This window comes from Gopherus flavomarginatus, chromosome 3, assembly GCF_025201925.1.
Source record: "Gopherus flavomarginatus isolate rGopFla2 chromosome 3, rGopFla2.mat.asm, whole genome shotgun sequence".
Taxonomy (NCBI): Eukaryota; Metazoa; Chordata; order Testudines; family Testudinidae; genus Gopherus; species Gopherus flavomarginatus.
This window is the reverse complement of record NC_066619.1, coordinates 26,280,384-26,304,149: the sequence shown is the minus strand read 5'-3', so window position 1 is coordinate 26,304,149 and position 23,766 is coordinate 26,280,384. Positions and strand designations below refer to the sequence as shown.

Genomic DNA, 23,766 nt, shown 5'->3' with positions numbered 1-23,766 from the left:
AAGGCATCTATTTCCAGTACTTTCTCTTTTGCTTTGGGAATCAGAGTCTCAGGCTGATTTTGTATCTTAGAATTAAACAAATTCCTGAAGATTAAGTTCTGCATGTTTAACCTAGCCTAGATTATTCCTCCCTGGAGACATGGTGTGCTGCCTTCAACTTAAAGGATGCTAATTTCCATATTTGTAATAGGATATGACCATCCTAAGTTTCCCATAAAGTGGTCCCATTATCAGTTCACGGTTCTTCTGTTCGGTCTCTCAGCTACTCCTCAGGTGTTCACGAAATGCATGATGGTACTGACAGCACATCTTCAAAGATCAGGAGTTCACATGTTCCTGGACGACGTTGATCAGAGGTTGGTCTGAGACTCAGGTGTTATCCAACATATCCACCGTCTTGTCCACATTCGACCCACCGACGCTCCTAGTGAATTGGGAAAAATCAATTCACAAGCCTGTACAAAGGATAGATTGTATTGGGAGCGGTCTTAGACTTTATCAAGGCCTTGCTACCACAATCCAAGTTCAAGACAATGGGGCCTTGTGCTTCAAGTGAAAGCATACCCTCTCTACCACAATGCACAGCTGTATCTGCATCCTGAGTTACATGGCAGGGTGTATGTAAGTGGTTCAGCCCACCAGGCTACACCTCAGAAGGTTTCAGGCATGGCTAGCGTCTGTGTATACTCCAAGTTGACATCACCTGGACAAGGTGGTTTGGTGCCAATGTCAGGTTTGTCGTCCCAGGTTTGGTGGATAGACCCTCTGATTCACTCTGTGTGGGTCCCTGTCACTTCCCTGCTACCAGCCCTCACTTTAATCACACACACATCAGCTCTGGATTGTGGGGCTCATATGGGAGTTCCTGCAGACTCAAGGTCTCTGGGCACCTCAGGATCTGTTGATGTATAAACCTCAGAGTTAAGAGCTGTGAGACTAGCCTGTTCAGCCTTCCTTCCACATATGCAGAAAAGAGTTTGCTGATTCTAACAGACAACTTTGTAACCATTGTTTACGGAGGAGGGCTCAGTTGACCAGCTATGCCAGAAGGCAGTTCGCCTGTGGAATTTTTTCATAACCAGTTCAGTTCATCTCAAAGCAGCTTACCTTCCAGGGAAGCAGAACATGTTGGCAGATTGACTGAGCAGGACCTTCTCCGATGGCCCCGAGTGGTCTCTATGTCCAGACATTGCCTGGTCAATCTTTTGCATGTGGGAGAGGGGAGCTCCCCAAAGGACCTATTTGCAACAAAGACCAACAGAAAATGCCATTGGTTTTGCTCCCAGGGAGGTCTCAGCCTAGGCTCTTTGGCAGATGGGTTTCTACTTCCTTAGAAAGACTCTTCTGTACACCTTCTCTCCAGTTCCCTTGCTGATCAGGATCTTGTGGAAAGTCAAGACCCTGAGCATACCGCCTTCAAGACCTTACTTAAAAGCATGAATGCTTCGTGGTTAACACAACTAGAAGTATGTATCTGGCTAAATGGAAACGCATTGCTGTTTGGTCCCAGCAGAAAGTTGTACCCCCTGAGCATTCTCCCTTGAGCCTCATTTTGGACTATCTTCTTAACCTGAAACATCAGAGTTTAGTGATTAGCTCTATAAGGATACACCTGGCTTCCATCTCAGTTTGTCAGACCTCAATGGATGGTAGATCCTTTTCCCCAACCTAGTCATTACCTAGTTCCCAAAGGGCTTGTCCAAGTAGTACCCACATCTCCAAGATCCTGTTCCTTCCCCTTGGGATCTAAACTGGGTACTAGCTAAGTTAATGGGACCACTATTTGAACTCCCTGCAAGTTGCTGTCTGCTTCACCTCTGTATGAAAGTAGCATACAGTGGCCACTACCTCAGCCAGAAGGGTGGACTAATTAAGAGCCCTAGTGTCTGTTTCCTATACAGTTTTCCACAGGGACAAAGTTTGTCATCGCCCTCACCCAAAATTTCTCTCCAGGATAGTCTCTAATTTCCATATTAACCAGGCAGTCTATTTCCTGACATTCTTCCCCAAACCTCGTGTCTACAGAGATGAAGAGAGGCTTCATTCATTGGATGTGAGAAGTGCTTTAGCTAGCTGCATGGACAGAACTAAATCCTTTAGATCCTCCACATGGTTGTTTGTTGCAGTTGCAGACAGGGTTAAGGGCCAATCAATCTCCACTTCCACTCAAAGAATCTCATCCTGGATCTCATTGTGCATTAATTTGTTACTAGCTAGCCAAGGTATCTCCACCAGCTAGAGTTATTGTTGTGTGTCACGCTGTCTGGAATAGCTCACATCGGAGAGTGCCAATTTCTGGTCAAACTGTTAGAGAACAGGGGAGATGGCCCAAACTGGGTATATTCTATACTTAGATTTCACCAAGCCGGTAACAACTGTGCACTCCTGAATTGCTATATTAGTCTTACTGTGGAGTCCCAAACAGTCCCCGTTAGGCTCTCCAGTGTATCTTGCCACCCAGGCAAACTGGACTAAGTGATTAAAAGTTATTAAAACCAAAATTCACCATGCATTAAGTCACTCCCAACCCCAAAGGGCCAGTCACTTACCCCAGGTCAACGGATACTCTTGATCTCACACCAGAGACAATGCTGTAGCAAATTTCTCTGGTAAACTAACTAAAGATTTATTAGCTAAGAAAAGAAATGTTTTTGAGAGATTAAAGCAAGTAAAACACATTACAAGTGAATCAGAATTTCAGTCCAAGTGGTAGCAGAGATGTTGTAATCTGCTGGTTTTTCATAAATTTCTCAGGATTACCCCAAATGCCTTTGGGGATCTCTGTCCAATTGCTCAGAATTCCCTGTCAGACTCCATGAGTCCAGAGATATAGGGTCGCTTCCAGGGTTCATTCTTTTAGCTGTCTCCCCTGAAAAGTTGTCTGGCACAGTTTTCCCAGCACACCATGAGTCTGTAGATTTCCCGTTGTTGAATGCAACGACCCATGCTTTGAAATTAGCGTGCTTCTCATTTGCAGTTCTAAGGATTCAATCCTGGTTAATGGGCAATTCAATTACATAGACATACATAATACATTTAATTACAGCCATCCAGACAGTCCATTAGTTTACATGCAGTTCTACACATTGAGTAAATTCTCATCTAAACACTAATACATCCTTTGATTTAGGGCTAATTAAGTACAGGCGTGTGTGTATGTATATGTGTGTGTATAATGCACATTGTAATAACGTTCAGCAGGTTACAGATAAATGAAGACAATATCATCACATTTGCTTTGAATTGTGCCAACACATATTACCATGTCTTTTGACACTTCTTTGATTTCTATTAGCCTGCTGCTGTGGTCTGAGCTGGCGACCTATCAGACAGCATGTTCTCCTAGAACAGAAGCAACGAAGGCAGCTTTCTTGGCTCTCATGCCAATCTTAGACATTTGCAAAGCTACGACTGGTCATCAGTCCACACTTTTGCTTCTTATTATGCTATTTTCCGTCAGTGCAGGATAATGCCATTTTGGATGAGTTGTCCTTCAGTCACTATTCAAGTAGACTGAGCCCACTGCCATATTTGTCTGCTCATGTGTAACTTACAGTGGAATGGACATGTGCAAGCACTTGAAGAAAAAATGGTTACCTACCTTTCTCTAACTGTTCTTGTAGGTGTGTTGCACATGTCCATTCCACGACCTGCCCTCCTTCCCCCTCTCTTTTGTCCCGGTAAAAGTGGAAAGAACCTACTAGGAAAGGCTTTAAAGTTCTCTACAAGAGCTTACTCAGGAGGTCAGTAAAGAAAATGAGTAATGATATTGGAATAATTACTGTCTATTCTAAACTTGCTTTGAGGGTGCTTGTCATGTCTTTGACAGGTTAGTCTACTTTATTTGTGCTCCATTTCTTAATAACTTGATTTCAGTTTCCTCCATCTTTCTATGTTGAGTTTTTTAAAAATGTGGTCATCTAAAACTCTGGGTTCATGTACAAAAATGAAGCCAGTTAAGACCAGGTTTCAAGGTGTAGTCTTCCCAGATAAGAACTTTCATCATCCATACAGCTCACTTTCGAAGAAGAGCTTTTGAAGTGTGACTCAAATGTTACTAATGAATGTGTGCTGCTGACATACTGTGTTTATCAGGAAGCTAGATTTCATGATCTAGATTGGATTTTATAAACAGAACTAACTCATATTTCAGCAGCTCTAGCCCAGGGAAGTTTTGAGACTTAAAGAAAAATGCCACTTTCAGTGTAGCTTGGCAGATGTACCATAATGCATTGCACAGAAAAGTGATTGCTTTCCAAGACAGTCATGTAACGAGACAACTATTACATTTATAGTTTAAAAGGAATTTGTATAGAGCAGAAACAAAGCTTGGTGATTTTAATTAAGTCAAAGCTATTTGAAGAATCCAGCCGTATTTATAACTTGCTATTGAAGTGATCACAAATTCAGTTTGAAGCTTTGCTCTTACTTGCATTAGAATTCACTGGAATTTCCTACCAGTTTGAGTTTTCTGATGTAATCTGGTAACATGGGACCAAATGATGGCATTAGCATAGTTTATGCAGTAGTTCAATAACTGTACAATTGGAGATAGTTGCATATGTAATTCCATTTCAGAAAGAACAGAAATCCCAGCTGTACACAAAGTTGTGACCACTATATAAAATATAAAGAGTTCCTCACTTGCATGGAATGCAATATGAATGGTATCAACAGTTGAAGAATCTGCTTAGCAAAGCTCATGTTGAAATGTGGAAAATACTAGTATCTTCAAAACATGTCGTAAGCTATTTTGTAGTAGATGGAAGCTATTTTGTAGTAGAAACACAATTTTCAAATTTAACATTTAGTGTTGATTGGACAACTTTGAAAGCCTACCAAAATAGTTTAACTTTGATTTCCTGCAGGTGTAACAATGCAAATTAATATTTATGCTAGCAAAGTAGTTTACTTAAAAAGTCATGAGACAGCAAAGCAATACTTACCTCCATATCAAAAGTTAACTGTATAAAACTCTGTTGTAAAATTGCCAACCATATTTGAAACTGGTCCTTCTGGATTTATACATGCCTGATATAGGGCTATGTGTTCTGTCTTATTCAGGGTGAACTATAAGTCCTGCAAACCCAGTTTTAAATTCTCGCTTCATAGGGCCTCCTACTATGAGGTATCAGTTGATGATGGTCCATGGGAAAAGCAGAAGAGTTCAGGGCTCAATGTATGCACTGGAACAGGATCAAAAGCCTGGTAAGTTAGTATCACTATTTTAATATTAAAGTACTAAATGTTTCTCATCTGAAACCAATTTTGAATGACTTGAAGTTTCTAAAACTGTTCTCTGATATGCGCATTTTCTTTAGCTTCTAACACATCAGGCCAATTATTTTGGGTAGTATACGAGTTGCCACAACCCAAGTTTCTATCTGATGAATAACTAATGTATAATGTAAAAGGAAAATCATTGACAAATATGTGCTCAGTTTTTCTGCCTATCATGGCTCTCATGGCTCGGAGTGACAGACAGACAAGCACATGATGGAAAGGGAAAATCTTGGAGAATCGGGAGACATATTGAGGACGCAGGGTTTGGTCAGGAGAATGTGAGGGAGAAGCCACCTGGGGATGAGAGGTGGTTGGGAAGGAGCCAGCCTCTGTTGGATTTGCAGAGTCCACCAAATTTCATGTCACTCAATGCAATGTAGCCCCTGTGTTTTTTATATTAAATTGTTTCACACTGTCTACACATTTTTTCAGTTTTCACTGTACTGCGGAAATTTGTATTGGAAAATACATAATTTCAGGTGGTAGTTGTTGAGGATGAGCATGGAGGGCTTGGCAGCTAAGTAGGGTGAGCTGCTGCAGTGTTTGGCAGCTGGGAATGTACATTAGGCAGACGATTCCGGATGGGTGATGCCTGATAGATTGCAATACAATGATTTAAGTCACTGAAAGACAACCAGTTTCAACGTTAAAAATCCAGTGAGATGAATGGGGCATGTCACATGGATGCTTCCTGCACACACAGACAATACTGCACTATTCCTATTTTCATGATTATCTTCACAATCTTAAGTGTTGGAAACAGCAACTTTTAAAATGAATCTGGAGCACAAGATGGCAAAGGTTGAAGTTTATAGCAGATTCTGTTGCTTTTGTTCCAGTAGTGCCTAAATCCTGCCTAACTGGGCTTTTTTCTTCCTTTAGTTCAACAGCTAAAAAGCAAGAGAACTTGAGTCTTCCTTTGAGCAGGAAATTAATATAGGATCAAGGCCTTGTGCTACTGTACTGTGTAAAAACATAGTAAAAGACAGTTCCCATCTCAAAGAGCCTTCTAATCTAATTTAATGCAAAACATAATGGACCTGATTTTCATTTACACTAAAACTCTTTTATATTACTCTGGTGGTATAAGGGGGCCTTAAAGCATAAATATATATGTGTTTGAATGGTGTAAAGCCTGCCTTAATGAGAATCATTCTATTAAATGAAGACCTAATTAATGGGCCTGATTCTATTTACACTCAGGCACCTTTACGCTACTCAAGCATACATATATTCCATTTTAAGTCCCTTTTACACTTCCAAAGTCATGGAAAGGAGTCTTTGTAAATGAGAATCAGGTTCAATTAGTGTTGCCAGTTTTGGCTGGACAAATTCCTGAAGATTTCATCACAACAGGCTTTAATTAAAGATTAATCTTTCGTTCGTGGAGATTTCAGGACAATTCTGGAGAGTTGGCAACCCTAGGTCCAATAAGTAGATGGAAGAATGAAGATAAGAGGGATATGTACATAGACTGTGTTCAATTTGCAGGTTTTGAGTTATTTTTCTTTTAGATATAAAAAAAATAATTGCCAGCTATTGCTTGGTGGATCGAAGGATAGTGACAGAGGCAGAATTCAGATTATTTGTATAACTTTACTTGTGTGTTTCAAATCTTTTAATTATTTAAGTGAAACTTCAATTTTGGATTACTGTGCTTTCCAAAATGTAGATGATTTTTAATCTAGCAGTTGTGTTAAGGCATTTTCTGAAATGGTTGTCATCTTTACTCAACCTTGATCAAACATTTTTTTCTCCTGGATAATTTTGAAAACTTTATAGACAAGATTTTTGTCAGCACATGTTACTTACCAAACGCTATCTTTACTTTCATGTTTAGGTCCTATAATATTAACAAGGTGGCAACCCAGGCAGTTGAAGAGATCCTTAAGATTGGTGAGTTGACAGCACACACAGCATTACATGTTAATTTTATCTGCAGATGATCCTGTCTAATTGGGTCCTTTTCTTTCTTTGGTTCAACAGCTAAAAAGCATGAGAGCTTGAATCTTCCTTTGAGCAGGGAACTAATACAGAAAGGTTAGTGAAAATGACAACTTTTTTAGTAAGTTTATAGCATTTTTTAAAATAATTCATATTGGTTGTATTCTATTACTTAATAATTACAGCACTTAAAAGTGCTTCGTTACACTAAACAGTAGTTTTTCCTTAAGAGGAAGCACATTTAATAAAATGTACCATATGATCTGCAATTCAAGAATCTGTATACTTTAACGTGTAATAGGCATAAATATTTTGGTAGAGAATTTCAGCTCTTTACAATTGAGAACTGATACTTTGAATAATGGTTCTGAATTGAGAGCGCCACTCAGTGGTTAGTCATTCAATGGAACTGTAATGACTCCTCCTGTAAAGATGTATCTTTTTCATTCTAACTGGGCACTTCTAAAAATCATAAATGCTGTCTAAACAGTTTAATAGTGGAACTGTTCCTCTGCTTGGAATGTGCAACCTTGAGAATTACTAACTCTTCTAGAGAAAGTGATGATCCAATTTTTGTACTTACAGTAACAAATGAATATAATGACTCGCTGCTGTATAGTCCAGAAGAACCAAAGATGTTTTTCAGTATTCGAGAGCCTATTGCAAACCGGGTTTTTTCAAGTAGTCTGCAGCGTGGATTCTTTTCAAAGTAAGTATTGCCTGTACATGTAATTGAATACTTAATGTTTAACTAATATGTAAAATAAAATAGGTAGCCTGAGTGCTTGACTTAAATGTGCTTGGTACTCAGGTTTCTGTGTCCAAACTGAGTTAGAAGCAAGTGTCCTCCTTTCTCTTAGATGCTTTCAGGACTAATTGAGCAGACCAAGGAAAGAATTTCACTTCACCTGAATAGATCACATGAGATGGGCAAAAATATAAACAATATTAACCTGAATAAAACTAGGGAGTTTACTCAACATGCTGAGGTCTAAATGTGATTGAGGCCCCTCAGAAATAGTAGTAGAGGAAAACCATTAAAGCTGGAAGCTTTTGATATGGGATGACTTCTTAACAATTAATGTTCACCACCATTGGCTTATTCTGTATTGGAGACATTCTATTTGAGTATAAATTTATACTAGGTTTGTTTGGTACAAAGTTAAAGATGGGACAGTGGAGAGGTAAAACACTGGATAATCTCATTCCAATTTAATAGATTAAGCCTTGAAATTGCACCCCCCACCCCAAAGTAAGATTGCTTTGTTTCTGTGAAATTGTGACTTTTAGAAAGATAGTCACCCTCAATAAAGGAGGTGAGTCATGGTTTCCTTTCTCCCAACAATGGACACCATTCATACAGCCTTTAAAACAGATTTTTGGTCTGTGTGACATTTTTGAAAACTTATTTTTTATTAATACCATTCTCACTTTCTACACGTTCTGAAGGATAAACCCCAACAGTTGAATTCCTTTTCATTTTAAAGGTAAGTTAACTGGAAGAATATGATAGTGGCAATGTCTGTTGGTGTTTTTGTTCAGTATTAGAAGACGGTGCTTCTAGAAAATTTATAGGTAAAGTTTTAGCTTAAAATACGTATAGTCAAATTCATTTAATATTGACAGTAATCAGCTAGTTCTACATAAGGGATTTTCCAATAAGCAATATCACCTTCAAGCTTGCACTTCTTTAGCGGTAAAAGGCAAAATTATGCCCATCTGCCCACATCTGTTTCGCATACAGTGAAGAATGTCTAAACCTTTCACCTTGTTTGAAAATCACTAGTGTTGCTAATTAGAAATACAGAAAATGCTTGTGCTGTATGCAATGACAAATTGATGTTCATGACTTTAATTGGACTTCAAATAGGTAACATTGTGCTGAACTGGCTCATATTCCATGGAGTTTTGTAAGAAATCTTCCATTAAGCAAGTCAGTCTTAAATGGGTTTAATTGAAGCTTCCTTTCAAAACTTAACTGAGCTGTGGCATTCTCATTATTTGAACAGTCGCACTATGTGGGCTGTCTTTCTTTTCTAGCAGATAGCGTAATTCTGGCTGGATGGCATTTGGATGGCTACTTTTATCCTTCAAGTACATTCCTTCCCTCTCCTAAGTAAAGTGCTAATACTATGTATTTTTTACTGTTTAATACAGTTTGAAGTTCTTTGGAAAAGATGCTTGAAGAATAGTGCATTCTTTCAGTGGAATTCTATATGGATGGGGACAGCATGGATTGATTTAAATCATTGATTTTTAACCTTGTTTTGCATTTGTACTTATTTTCCTCAAGTGTGGTTGATTCTTACTGGTTGGTTTGCTGAATGTAACACTTGTTCAAGACACTTGATCACTTGTCTCTTTAGCCTTTACACTAAATTTAGTATTTCTTTTTGCTAACTAGGAACATACATTATATCTGTATACCTTTTGGTATAGCCTATTTTACACTTATTAGGATTGTTCATTTTCAATTTTTTAATTACATTGCAAAATGAGTGAGACATTTCTTATTTACTAAAATCAGTGGTTTTCAACCTGTGGTTTGCAGACCTCTGGGGGTCTGCAAAGGATGTCTAAGATTTCCAAAAGGGTCTGAAGTGGCCTTGCAAGGCAATGTAAGGGTCTGCAAATGAAAAAAAGTTGAAAAATACTGTACTAGATGGTTAATTATTTTACTCGTGATTTGTGCCATCTATTTGGATGGAAATTCAAATTCAATTAATGTACAAGCCCAAACATTGTAAAATGATTTTATTAGTTAAATAAAACTTCTTTAAATGTGCTAGATACATAAATTTTATGATAAACTTTTTTCTTATCAAAACATGTTTTGCATTTAAAACTGATTTATTAAAGCAAGTATCTGTGTGAAGTGAATTGGACAGATTGTTTCTGGTCACTGTGTCCTTCAAGATTTTAGAACTGGTAGATTTCATCCTCTCATCTAGTTTTTATTTGTAGATCGGAAGAGGAAAACAAGCTTTCCTGCTTTTCTAACTCCCAATTAGTGTCTCAACATTGGATTAGGTAGTCATTTAATTGAACTAGTTGAATAAACTGAAATAAAGAAAATATTCTTTCAGTATGTACAGAAGAGGCTGCTGCTGTCAAAAGCTAGTTCTGCAGTTCAGCAATTTGATTTCCTCTCCTGACCCAGTTCAGTTTAACACTTGCCAGCAAACATATACTGCTTAATATTTTTTATTTAATTTAAATTATTTTACTAGATTATAACAAGTTTAGGCCTTAAAGTAGGCTGTCAGTTTCAAGTGTAATTTTAAATAGGTTTATTTTCTGAAAAACAAACTTTGATTATTTTAAAATAAACGTATTTAAATTTTTAAAAATCTATTTTTATCGACCCTGGCTTGGGATGTTTTTTCTGATTTACTAACACATAAAACAAAAGGGGCTATTCAGTCTATTAGAACTAAGCCCTTGTCCAAAACTGTGGTATAGCAAAATAGTGTATTTTCTAACTATTTTATAGGAAATCTGAATGTAACACTTGTTCAAGACGCTTAATCACTTCTCTTTTTTTTTTTTTGAAGGGTTTGTGTCCGGTCACGTTGTTGGGATGCCTGTATGGTGGTAGATGGAGGAACTTCTTTTGAGTTTAATGATGGGGCAATAGCTTCAATATTGATCAATACAGAAGATGCATTGCTCACTGTTTTGCTAGAAGAATGAAGAAATTTAATAGTCTGTTGAAATCCTACTAAATCCTGCACCTGGAAAAGGGAATCACTGCAGAGATAGACAGTACATCAGAATGCTGCATTATTCTAAGTTGGAAAATTTGCTTCTCTTGATGCAAGAATATTGAGAAGAGACCTGAAATCATTTCCCATTCCTGGGATGGGGAAATCTTGGGAAAAAAACTGTGTTTTGAGCTTTATTGCACCTGACACAAAGGAAATGTATCTAACTTCAGTGAAATGTGATTTTTTTTAACCTTTTAGGATGAATGTGACAGAACCCTTTTTAAAAAAAATTAGGTAGATGGGTTCAAATGAAATAAAGTGGTTAGCTTTGAATATTCAACTGTACAGTTTTTTAAATAGCAGTCTGGAACTGAATGAACCAGACACCTCAACCCTGCATATACTTTTACAGGAAAGTATGCTAAGATTCATTGAGTTGATGCAAGCATAAAGAATAGACTTTTTGGAAAATAAATCCTGATGTTGGCCTAACTGAAATGGAGATTTTTTTTGTGTACTCTCTTCAAACTTTTACAACATTACTTTGTGGTATGGTTTATGGTAAATCTTTCTCCTCTTCCAGTGATTTTCTACTCTTTTGGTATCTACTTCAGGATTTTTTTTTGGAAAATGTTTGTTCCGGTGACTAGAAAAACTCATTTATTTTGAGTGAGGTAACTCTTCCCTATGTTTCATCTGAAATCTAGATTTTTGTTGTTGCCTGCTATAAATCTACTTTTAATACAAATTATTTTAACTACAATAAATTATGTTGCTTCAATTAATACATTAACTGGCCAACAAGTGTTCTGTCAATCAGACAGTTGAAAAGAATGGTATAGAATTATATAGTTTGGGTTTTAAAAAGAACGATAGTTGGATTTAGTAAGTAAAATGACTTGGTTTTAAATTGAGTACTTGATCTGCTTCATAGCTATACTTCTGAAGATGCAGAGAAATCACATACCGTTCTTTTTGTATGCCAAACATGTATGGGAGACATAAGGGTCTAATCGATGGGATCCAGGATTAACCTCTATACCTCTTTTCCCCATTTATAGAATGGAGCTAGCATTTTGAAGGGAAATTAAATACTGTGATATTTATGCATAAAGAGCCCTATATAAGTGCTAAATTATTCTGCTGACACTCTCAACTGACTGTGACCAGTTTATGTTTTTGATCCCATACACACAACTTCTTTATGCAGATAAGTATTTAAGCACCTGTCTGCAAAAGAAAAAAGCCCACAGTTATCCATAGAAACTATAAGCAACTTTATGATCATCTCGGGAAGGTGGTGTGCTGAGTAGCATGTGGATTGCAGGGCAGAACTGGGCAAAACTAAGATAAGAGTTTGAATTTTTTGTATGTGACTTAATAGCAACAAAAAGGGTTTATTTCTACTGTAGAATGAACTTTATTTCAGACGCTATTCTTCAAATGATTCTTGTTTGAAGATATTTATACTGCAGATTTACTCAGAAGTTCTAATGGCAGTCAATGTATTTATTGTTTAGATTTTGAAATGATAAACTCTTACTTTACAGGTGAAGCAAGTAGATGAATGATTTTACCCTCATCAAATAAGTAGTTTAAAAAAACAGCCTTATTTTCTCTGTACTCAGCATGAAAAGTTAAACTCCAATTAAATGTTAAGAGGAAGAGCCCTGAGATGGTTAAACCAATAAAGCCATTATAATGAGATCAGTTATAGTTACAGGTTTATGCACACTTTAGATATCTTTTCTTTTTTTAAAAAAAAATTGCTGTAGTCCAAAATGTGGCATAAGTGTCTGTTTGAAAGCTCTTTGGGCTGCAAGTGGGAAGGTGGAATCAAAATAAGCTCTTTTGAAACTACTGGGTTTTACTGTTACCAAACTGATGCTCTTCTACATGTCTAATGCAAAAAACCTGCAAATTTGTTCTAAAAGTGAATGTTAGTCCACATTGTTGTTTAATCCCGTTTTTTAACAGAGAGATGTACTGTGCAGTAAATTCATTGTTACGTAAAAAAAATCCACTTTTCAACAGTAGTTTTTGCATTCTGTCAATGGATAGGTTGTTTTGGCAAATATCCACTGCTGCTGATTGAAGTGCTGCAACTCATCCATGTAAATATGCACTTTAAATGCACTAACCCCAAAATAGGCCTTTTAAGTATTTAAATACCTTTTAAGAACACTTTATTTGTATGGTGTTTAAACTAAAGTTAATCAAATAATATGATTTAACTTAAGGACACTGAAAGGTAGGGCAAAAACTACATCTTCCACTCAGCAAAAATTGTGAAGACTCTCCAAACAAGTAAGGATAGATATTATGTGCTGTAATATTTAGAACAGGGATGTATTAAACAAAATGAGGGTTTTTTTGCTTTTTGAGTTTCAGACCCTTAAATTGAGAATGCTGTGTCTTAAAAGCAACACTGCCAAGTAGTATAGTTCCAGTCTTTGACCTGCTTTTAAGATTTGGTATGAAATATCAGTTGGATTCATAAGTTTTAAAAAAAATCACGAAATGAGTTTGTGGATCTGAACCGCTCTTTTGTGTCCTCTGCTGGCTTTGTAGCTGAAGTTAATCACTTACTGTATTTCTGCTGTTCTTGGTGCTGGTGCACAAACCAAAGTAATGAGATGGAATTGTTGGTTTGTGCTCAGTAGAAATACTAGCATGGGGTCAAAAATCCATATTGGACAAATCAGTAGGAAGAGCTCATGCCTATTTTATAAATTAAGTGTAAAATCCTTTTGAAATTTGGTAAATTTTAGTGTTTATAAAGGAATGTAATATAAACCACTTATATTCTACGATATAGTCTAGGATATTTTTTATGATAGAAGTCAACACAATCTAACTGCTTTGTCCATCCAAACTGGTATTAACTCCAAAAAACAAAGCTATTTCAGCAGCTTGCTCAATCCAGAACATTTCAGTTAAGCAATAATTAACACTCCTTAACATTTTGCTAAACTAAAATTTGACATTCTTTGCTTTTAAAAACACAACAAACCAGTGGTATGTTGATACATACATGTAATAAATGAAATTTGGAGAGATACATGAAACTGTTTCACACCTTGTACTTATCTGTATCTTTGGGTTGAAAGTGCTCTTTTAAAATATTTATTGAAATCTTTTGACTTGCTATGCAGTTTTTCCAATGTTTGTTAGTATTTGGCTAAGCAGGAAACATTTCTGTAGAGCAGGGATGGAGAACCTTTTTTCAATCAGGGGCCACTGACCCACAGAAAAAATCAGTTATGGGCTACACACAGTCCCGTGGGGGGTGCAGAGGCTCAGGGCGTCCCTCCCCACAGTGGGGTGAGCTGACCCTTGCGGCTCCAGTGGCTGGAGGCTCCAGGCTTCCCTTAGGCTCCGAGGTGGGGCCAGAAATGAGGGGTTCAGGGTGTGGGAGGGGACTCTGGGCTGGGGAAGGTGGTTGGGGTGGGGGTGCAAGGTCTGGGAGGGAGTTAGGGTGCAGGAGGGGGCTCCAGGCTGGGGAAGGGGGTTGGTGTGCAGGAGGAGGTTATGACTTGGGGCAGGGGATTTGCAGGGTCCAGCTAGGTGGCACTTACCTCAGGTGGCTCCCAGTCAGTGGCACAACGGGGCTAAGGCAGGCTCCCTGCATGGCCTGGCTCTGTGCTGCTCCCAAAAGTGACTGCCATGTCCAGCCCTTAGGCAGAGGGGCCAGGTGGCTCTGCATGGTGTGTGCTGCCTCCCCCCCGCAGGCACTGCCCCCACAGCTCCCATTGGCTCTGGTTCCTGGCCAATGGGAGCTACGGAGCCGGCGCTGGGGCCGGGAGCAACTTCCCTGATTGCTCCTGTGCATGGGGGTTGCAGGGACATGCTGTCGCTTTCAGGACCTGCGCGAAGCTGACTAGACTTTTAACAGCCTGGCAATCTAGCTTCCCTCCACAGCAGGGAAAGGGGGACACACCGAGGCTTGGGGCTTCCGAACCGTGGCATGGAGACTTGCCGCGGGACTCATGAAATTAAGCAGAGGGCCGGAACTGGTCCGCGGGCCATAGGTTCTCCACCTCTGCTTAAGAGGATCTACACAGAACTTAAAAGGGAAATGGCAGCTGGGGCTTGAAGGGTTTCCTCTGCGTCGCCGGGATGTGCAACTACACACCGCACCATAGTAACTCTAACTCAGGAACCAATTCATGCAACAAACCTTGATGCCAACTCTGCCCACATATCTACACCAGTGACACCATCACAGGACCTAACCAGATCAGCCACACCATCGGTTAATTCACTTGCACATCCACCAATGTAATATACACCATATGCCAGCAATGCCCCTCTGCTCTGTACATCGGCCATACTGGACAGTCCCTACGTAAAAGGCTAAATGGACACAAATCAGATATTAGGAATGGCAATATACAAAAACATGTAGGAGAACACTTCAATCTCCGTGGACACACAATAGCAGATTTAAAGGTAGCCATCCTGCAGCAAAAAAATTTCAGGACCAGACTTCAAAGAGAAACAGCTGAGCTTCAGTTCATCTGCAAATTTGACACCATCAGCTCAGGATTAAACGAAGACTGAATGGCTAGCCAACTACAAAAGCAGATTCTCCTCCCTTGGTGTTCACACCTCAACAGCTAGAAGAGGGCCTCATCCTCCCTGATTGAACTAACCTCGTTATCTCCAGCCTGATTCTTGCTTGCATATTTATACCTGCCTCTGGAAATTTCCACTACATGCATCCAACGAAGTGGGTATTCACCCTCGAAAGCTCATGCTCCATTACGTCTGTTAGTCTATAAGGTGCTAACAGGACTCTTTGATGCATGGACATGTGACTTGCCCAGGTGATTCCAGAGCTCCATCTCGGAGCTGGATTTGCATAGGAGTGGGATCGCCACTCAGAAGAGAGTCTATTTAAACCCAAGAGAGACCCCTCCATTTTATCTTCATCTGGCTAAAGAAGGAGACTTTCCTTCCCCCCCAGGATACTTGAAGGAAACTGGAACCAAAGGACAGTAACTACAGGGGGTGTGAGTGATTGCTGGACCCAGGCTAAAAGCAGATTAGCCTGTAAAAGGGGAGCATTCTGGAACTGGTGAGGATCTTATCTGTATTCAGTTTGATTAGACACAGATTTGCGCATTTTATTTTATTTTGCTTGGTGACTGACTTTGTTCTGTCTGTTACTACTTGGAACCATTTAAATCTTACTTTCTCTATTTAATAAATTCACGTTTTACTTATTAATTAACTCAGAGTATGTATTAATACCTGGGGAAGCAAACAGCTGTGCATATCTCTCTATCAGTGTTATAGAGAGTGAACAATTTATGAGTTTACCCTGCATAAGCTTTATACAGGGTAAAACGGATTTATTTGGGTTTAGACCCCATTGGGAGTTGGGCATCTGAATGCTAAAGACAAGCACACTTCTGTGAGCTGTTTTCAGGTAAACCTGCAGCTTTGGGGCAAGTAATGCAGACCCTCGGTCTTTGTTGGAGAAGACGGGAGTGTCTGGCTCAGCAAGACAAGGTGCTGGAGTCCTGAACTGGCAGGGAAAACAGGAGCAGAAGTAGTCTTGGCACATCAGGTGGCAGCTCAGAGGGGGTTTCTGTGATCCAACCCATCACACTCCCTTGGCTCTATTATCCCATCCCTGGATCCGGGGGATTGGTATGCTGCCCTCGATATGAAAGAACCATACTTTCACTTTGCCATTCATCCCGCTCACTTGCGGTTCACCATAAACCAGCAGCAGCACCATTACCAGTTTATGGCCCCACGTGTATTCACGAAATGCATGTCAGTAGTGGCAGCCTTTCTTCGCAAAAGAAAAATGTGAGTATACTCGTACTTAGATGACTGGCTCCTTGCGGGTCAGTCCAAGGAGGAGGTCTGCTGCCACCTGGCGATGGCACTGGACTTATTCCACAGGCTAGGTCTCCTAGTCAATGTGTCCAAGTCCTCCCTGATACCCGCACAGAGGCTGGAGTTCATCGGGGCAGTTCTGGACACAGTACAGGCGCAAGTGAGCCTCCCAGAATCCAGATTTCTGGCCATCCAGCATGCCACATACTCAATGCTGAGGTTCCCCGCAACCATGGCCAGATGCTGCCTGCAGCTCCTAGGACACATGGCGGTGTGCACTCACGTGGTCCAACACACTCGTCTGCATATCAGGACTGCAATTGTGGCTGGCAGAGTCCCCTTGGATCTTTTTGTGACAGTCCCTGCCCAAGCATTGGACTTCCTGCGCTGGTGGCTCAATCAGCAGGTAGTTTACGAAAGGATCTCCTTCTCTGCACCGCAGCCCACTCTGACACTGGTAACAGACACATCAGACCTTGGCTGGGAAGCACACTTGGGGGACCTACGGAAGCAGGGTTTGTGGTCCAGGGATGAAATGTCACTCCACATCAATGTAAAGGAGCTCAGGGTGGTTCACCTAGCCTCCCAGGCCGTTCACACTACTTTGGAAGGGCACAGTGTGACTGTTCTGACAGACAACACCACTGCCATGTTCTATATAAACAAGCAGTGCGGAGCCCGTTCCTCTCTCCTTTACCAAGAGGCCCTTCTTGTATGGGACTTTCGTATAGCCCGCTCAGTGCACCTTGTAGCGTCATACCTTCCGGGGGAGCAAAATGAGCTGGCGGACCGCCTCAGCAGGTCATGCCAAATGCACAAATGGACGATGAGATCGGATATCCTGCATTTGATCTTCCAGAACTGGGGATTTCCCCAAATGGACCTCTTTGCCACCAAGGACAACAGTCAATGCCCACAGTGTTGTTCTTTCCAAAACCACAGTCCAGGCTCGGTAGCAGATGCCTTCGCGATCCCTTGGAGCAGGAGTCTGAAGTACGCCTTTCCACCACTCCCGCTCATCCACAGAGTCCTCCTCAAGGTTTGCAGGGACAAAGCGGCGATGATTCTCATTGCACCGGCTTGGCCCCGCCAACATTGGTTTATGACTTTGCTGGAACTGTCAGTGGCCTTCCCGATTGCCCTGCCCCTGCACTGAGATCTCATCACGCAGGACCGCGGTCTCGGCACAACGGATTGCATCCATGCATGCTATGAGCTTGCCAAGGTGCCAGCCCCGGCGATCATAGCCCACTCAACTATGGCTCAAGCGTCCTCCACAGCTTCCCTGGCACAGGTCCCTCTCCAGGAGATCTGTAGAGCAGCCACCTGGTCGTCGGTGCACACATTCACTAAGGGAAAAACTTTCCAATGTCCGTGCACACGGCACGCGCACACCTAATGTGTAATGGACGTGAGTAACACATCCTGAAGAACAACAGTTACGAAAAGGTCGGTAACTGTTTGTTTTTTCTAGTTGCAGACATAGAATATTGTACTCTGATTCGGTAAGCAGTTTAAGGCCAGGTTAGTTCAGAAACCTGCAGAAGCATTGTTTTGGTTTTATGTACGTCGCACTTTGTGCTAAACTGATCATGTCCCAGCATAGTAGCTGTGTGGGCAAGCTGTACTGGTACTGGTACAGCCTTTTGGTAATTTTCTTCTTGCTATGAGTTGTTTAGTGGTCAACAACTACTGTGTTAGATATTAGTGGTTACCCTATTAAACCTATATTATGGAATCTGTCTCAGTGCACACTACCTCTGAATGACCTGCCTTTACCTATAAGGCCTTAAGAACATAATTTCGTGTGTGTGTGTGTGTAAATATAATATATATATTTATGTCCTTACATGTTATCTGCATATACATGTCAGAAAGACTGAGGATCAGTGTGAACACAGGCTTGTGGTAGACAGGTGATACTGAGTGAACTAGAATGTACATACCTAACCCTTATGCATACTCGTGCCCTCTACCAGTCAGCATGAACTTTTAGGGGTCACTGACTGGAACCACTGGCAAACCAAGAAATTAAGGTAAAACTTTACTAAATCAGAACATTGAAAGAACTGCATAAGATAGCTTAATCCAATATGGTGATTATAAATGTTTGAGTGGTAGCCATGTTAGTCTGTATCAGCAAAAACAACAAGGAGTACTTGTGGCATCTTAGAGACTAACAAATTTATTTGGGCATAAGCTTTCGTGGGCTAGAACCCACTTCATCAGATGCCTGGAGTGGAAAATACAATAGCAGATGTGTATATATATATACATAGTACATAAAAAGATGGGAGTTGCCTTACGAAGTGGGAGGGTCAGTCTAACGAGACAATTCAATGCCAAGGGAGGAAAAAAATCACTTTTGTAGTGGTAATGAGGGTGGCCCACTTCAAACAGTTGACAAGAAGGTGTGAGTAACAGTAGGGGGAAATTAGTATGGTAAAATTAACTTTTGTAATGTCCCATCCACTCCCAGTATTTATTCAGGCCTAATTTGATGGTGTCCAGTTTGCAAATTAATTCCAGTTCTACAGTTTCATGTTGGAGTCTGTTTTTTAAGTTTTTTTTGTTGAAGAATTGCCACTTTTAGATCTGTTGTTGCGTGACCAGGGAGGTTGAAGTGTTCTCCTGCTGGTTTTTGAATGTTATAATTCCTGATGTCAGATTTGTGTCCTTTTATTCTTTTGCATAGAGACAGTCCAGTCTGGCCAAAGTACATGGCAGAGGGGCATTGCTGGCACATGATGGCATATATCACATAGGTAGATGTGCAGGTGAACGAGCCCGACTGTGTGGCTGATGTGATTAGTCTATGATGGTGTCCCTTAAATAGATATGCGGACAGAGTTGGCACCGGGGTTTGTTGCAGGGTTTGGTTCCTGGGTTAGTGTTTTTATTGTGTGGCGTGTAGTTGCTGGTGAGTATTTGCTTCAGGTTTGGGGCGCTGTCTGTAAGCGAGGACTGGTCTGTCTCCAAGGTCTGTGAGAGTGATGGATCGTCCTTCAGGATAGATTGTAGATCCTTGATGATGCGCTGGAGATGTTTTAGTTGGGGGCTTTAGGTGATGGCTAGTGGTGGGTGTTCTGTTACTTTCTTCATTGGGCCTGTCTTGTAGTAAGTGACATCTGAGTACCTTTCTGGCTCTGTCAATCTATTTCTTAGCTTCACCAGGTGGGTATTGTAGTTTTAAGAACTCTTGATAGAGATCCTGTAGCTGTTTCTCTGTCTACAGCCAAACTCAAATACAACTGCATTTGTTCCAATCCCTCAGACAATGGATCATGTGATGTGGTCTGGATGAAAGCTGGAAGCATGGAGGTAAATATAGTGGTCAGTAGGTTTCCGGTATAGGGTGGTGGTTATGTGACCATCACTTATTAGAACTGTAGTGTCTAGGAAGTGGATCTCTTGTGTGGGCTGGTCCAGGCTGAGGTTGGTGGTGGGATGGAAATTGTTGAAATCTGGTGGAATTCCTCAAGGGCCTCCTTCCCATGGGTCCAGATGATGAAGATATCATCAATGTAGCGCAAGCAGAGTAGGGGCATTAAGGGACAAGAGCTGAGGAAGCATTGTTCTAAGTTAGCCGTAAAAAATGTTGGCATACTGTAAGGCCATGCGGGTACCCATAGCAGTCCTGCTGACATGAAGGTATAAATCGTCCTCAAATTGAAATAGTTGTGGGTGAGGAAAAGTCACAAAGTTCAGCCACCACGTTTGTTGTGACACTACAAAAGTGATTTTTCCTCCCTTGGTATTCTACTGTTAGTTGAGTATCAGAGGGTAGCCGTGTTAGTCTGGATCTGTAAAAGCAGCAAAGAATCCTGTGGCACCTTATAGACTAACAGACGTTTTGGAGCATGAGCTTTCGTAGGTGAATACCCACTTCCTCAGATGCATGTAATGGAAATATCCAGGGGCAGGGATATATAAGTGTGCTAGCAAGCAAGCTAGAGATAACGAGGTCAGTTCAATCAGGGAGGATGAGGCCCTGTTCTAGCAGTTGAGGTGTGAAAACCAAGAGAGGAGAAACTGGTTCTGTAATTGGCAAGCCATTCACAGTCTTTGTTCAATCCTGAGCTGATGGTGTCAAATTTGCAGATGAACTGAAGCTCAGCAGTTTCTCTTTGAAGTCTGGTCCTGAAGTTTTTTTGCTGCAGGATGGCCACCTTAAGGTCTGCTATAGTGTGGCCAGGGAGGTTGAAGTGATCTCCTACAGGTTTTTGTATATTGCCATTCCTAATGTCTGATTTGTGTCCATTTATCCTTTTCCGTAGAGACTGTCCAGTTTGGCCGATGTACATAGCAGAGGGGCATTGCTTGCATATGATGGCGTATATTACATTGGTGGATGTGCAGGTGAATGAACCAGTGATGGTGTGGCTGATCTGGTTAGGTCCTGTGATGGTGTCGCTGGTGTAGATATGTGGGCAGAGTTGGCATCGAGGTTTGTTGCATGGATTGGTTCCTGAGCTTGAGTTATTATGGTGTGGTGTGCAGTTACTGGTGAGAATATGTTTCAGGTTGGCAGGTTGTCTGTGGGCAAGGATTGGCCTGCCACCCAAGGCCTGTGAAAGTGTGGGATCATTGTCCAGGATGGGTTGTAGATCCTTGATGATGCGTTGGAGGGGTTTTAGCTGGGGGCTGTATGTGATGGCCAGTGGAGTCCTGTTGGTTTCTCTCTTGGGTTTGTCTTGCAGTACTGCAAGGATCATCAAGGATCTACAACCCATCCTGGACAATGATCCCACACTTTCACAGGCCTTGGGTGGCAGGCCAATCCTTGCCCACAGACAACCTGCCAACCTGAAACATATTCTCACCAGTAACTGCACACCACACCATAATAACTCTAGCTCAGGAACCAATCCATGCAACAAACCTCGATGCCAACTCTGCCCACATATCTACACCAGCGACACCATCACAGGACCTAACCAGATCAGCCACACCATCACTGGTTCATTCACCTGCACATCCACCAATGTAATATACGCCATCATATGCCAGCAATGCCCCTCTGCTATGTACATCGGCCAAACTGGACAGTCTCTACGGAAAAGGATAAATGGACACAAATCAGACATTAGGAATGGCAATATACAAAAACCTGTAGGAGATCACTTCAACCTCCCTGGCCACACTATAGCAGACCTTAAGGTGGCCATCCTGCAGCAAAAAACTTCAGGACCAGACTTCAAAGAGAAACTGCTGAGCTTCAGTTCATCTGCAAATTTGACACCATCAGCTCAGGATTGAACAAAGACTGTGAATGGCTTGCCAATTACAGAACCAGTTTCTCCTCTCTTGGTTTTCACACCTCAACTGCTAGAACAGGGCCTCATCCTCCCTGATTGAACTGACCTCGTTATCTCTAGCTTGCTTGCTAGCACACTTATATATCCCTGCCCCTGGATATTTCCATTACATGCATCTGAGGAAGTGGGTATTCACCTACGAAAGCTCATGCTCCAAAACGTCTGTCTATAAGGTGCCACAGGATTCTTTGCTGCTTTTACTGTTAGTTGAATTGTCTTGTTAGACTGAATCCCCCACTTGGTAAGGCAACTCCCATTCATTATCTTATAGACCTCTCTTGCCCTCCTCCCCAGTCATTTCTTTTTTAAGTCTTTTTAATCTCTCCTCATGGAAGCTGTCCCATGCCCTTTTAATCATTAAATATACTATTTGGAGATATACCTATCTCATAGAACTGGAAGGGACCTTGAAAGGTCATCAAGTCCAGCCCCCTGCCTTCACTAGCAGGACCAAGTACTGATTTTGCCCCTGATCCCTAATTGGCCCTCTCAAGGATTGAACTCACAACCTTGGGTTTAGCAGGCCAATGCTCAAACCCCTGAGTTATCCCTCCCCAACCACTGTTGTTCTCTGCACTATTTCCAATTCTAGTATCATTTATGAGCTGAGTTGACTAGATCTGCACACAGTATTCAATGTGTGAGCATACCATAGATTTATATAGTGGCTTATATTTACTGTCTTGTCTATCCCTTTCCTAATAGTTCCTAACATTAGCTTTTGTGGCTGCTACTGCACATTGAGTGGATGTTTTCAGGGAACTAGCCCATGATATCCAGGATCTTTCTTGAGTGGTAAGTGCTAAATTAATCCCAACTATATATACAAAAATGCAGTCTGCTTTCCAACATGAATTACTTTGTATTTATCAACACTGAATTTTATCTGCCTTTTTGTGAACCCCTCTGTTTTGTGGGATCCCTTTAACTTTTTGAAGTCTGCTTTAGACTTTACTATCTTGAGTAATTTTGTATGGTTTAAACTTTGCCACCTCAGTTTACTCCCTTTTCCAGATCGTATATGAATATGTTGAACAGTACAGATCCTTTGGGGAACCTGCCATTTACTTCTTTCCATTGTGAAAACTGTTAATTTACTCTTGCCCTTTGTTCCCTAGCTATCCTTACCAGTTACTGATCCATAAGGACCTTCCCTCTATCCCAGGACTACTTGCTTTTGTTTAAGAGCCTTTGAGATGGGACCTCAGTGAAGGCCTTCTGAAAGTCAAAGTACACTAGATTACCCTTGTCCACATGCTTGATACCCTCAAAGAATTCTAATGGGTGAGGCATGATTTCCTTTTACAATACTCATGGTGACTCTTCGCAACATATCTTATTCATCTTAAATATTTAATTTGGACAGGATTTAAAGCATTTTCTATTCCATCACGGTGCTAGGAGTTTAATTTCACTGTACAGACTTGTACCTCACTTCAGGCTGCACGGACTTCAGTTTTTCTCGCATTCTCCATCTTCCCCCAATCCCTCGGTGATGGTGTGGAAAAGCTCAGTTTAAAGTAGATTTTTGCATCTTACCTGGATGACAGATTTGCACCTTCCTGATCTTGGTGAACACAATAGCATGTAGTGAAAGTCTTCAAATAAGACATTCTAGAGTAAGAGTGTATCCAAGCACACTCACTCATAGCTGTAGCTTT

At 40.9% G+C, this 23,766-nt stretch overlaps 1 protein-coding gene across 5 annotated transcripts in view; it reads left to right on the top strand.

The window, feature by feature from the left end:
- Nucleotides 1-23,766, top strand: part of NADK2 (NAD kinase 2, mitochondrial) — an 85,663-nt gene that overhangs the window by 47,512 nt on the left and 14,385 nt on the right. For 2 of the 5 annotated variants that reach the window (XM_050943811.1, XM_050943807.1), the window contains 5 exons: nt 5,113-5,208; nt 7,124-7,179; nt 7,270-7,323; nt 7,813-7,936; nt 10,782-11,426. In XM_050943811.1, coding sequence (XP_050799768.1) covers nt 5,113-5,208; nt 7,124-7,179; nt 7,270-7,323; nt 7,813-7,936; nt 10,782-10,920 — 469 coding nt within the window. In that variant the 3' untranslated portion in view covers nt 10,921-11,426. Of the gene's footprint in view, nt 1-5,064; nt 5,209-7,123; nt 7,180-7,269; nt 7,324-7,812; nt 7,937-10,781; nt 11,427-23,766 lie in introns of those variants that run through there. The other 3 variants (XM_050943809.1, XM_050943806.1, XM_050943810.1) reach the window with 2 other exon arrangements.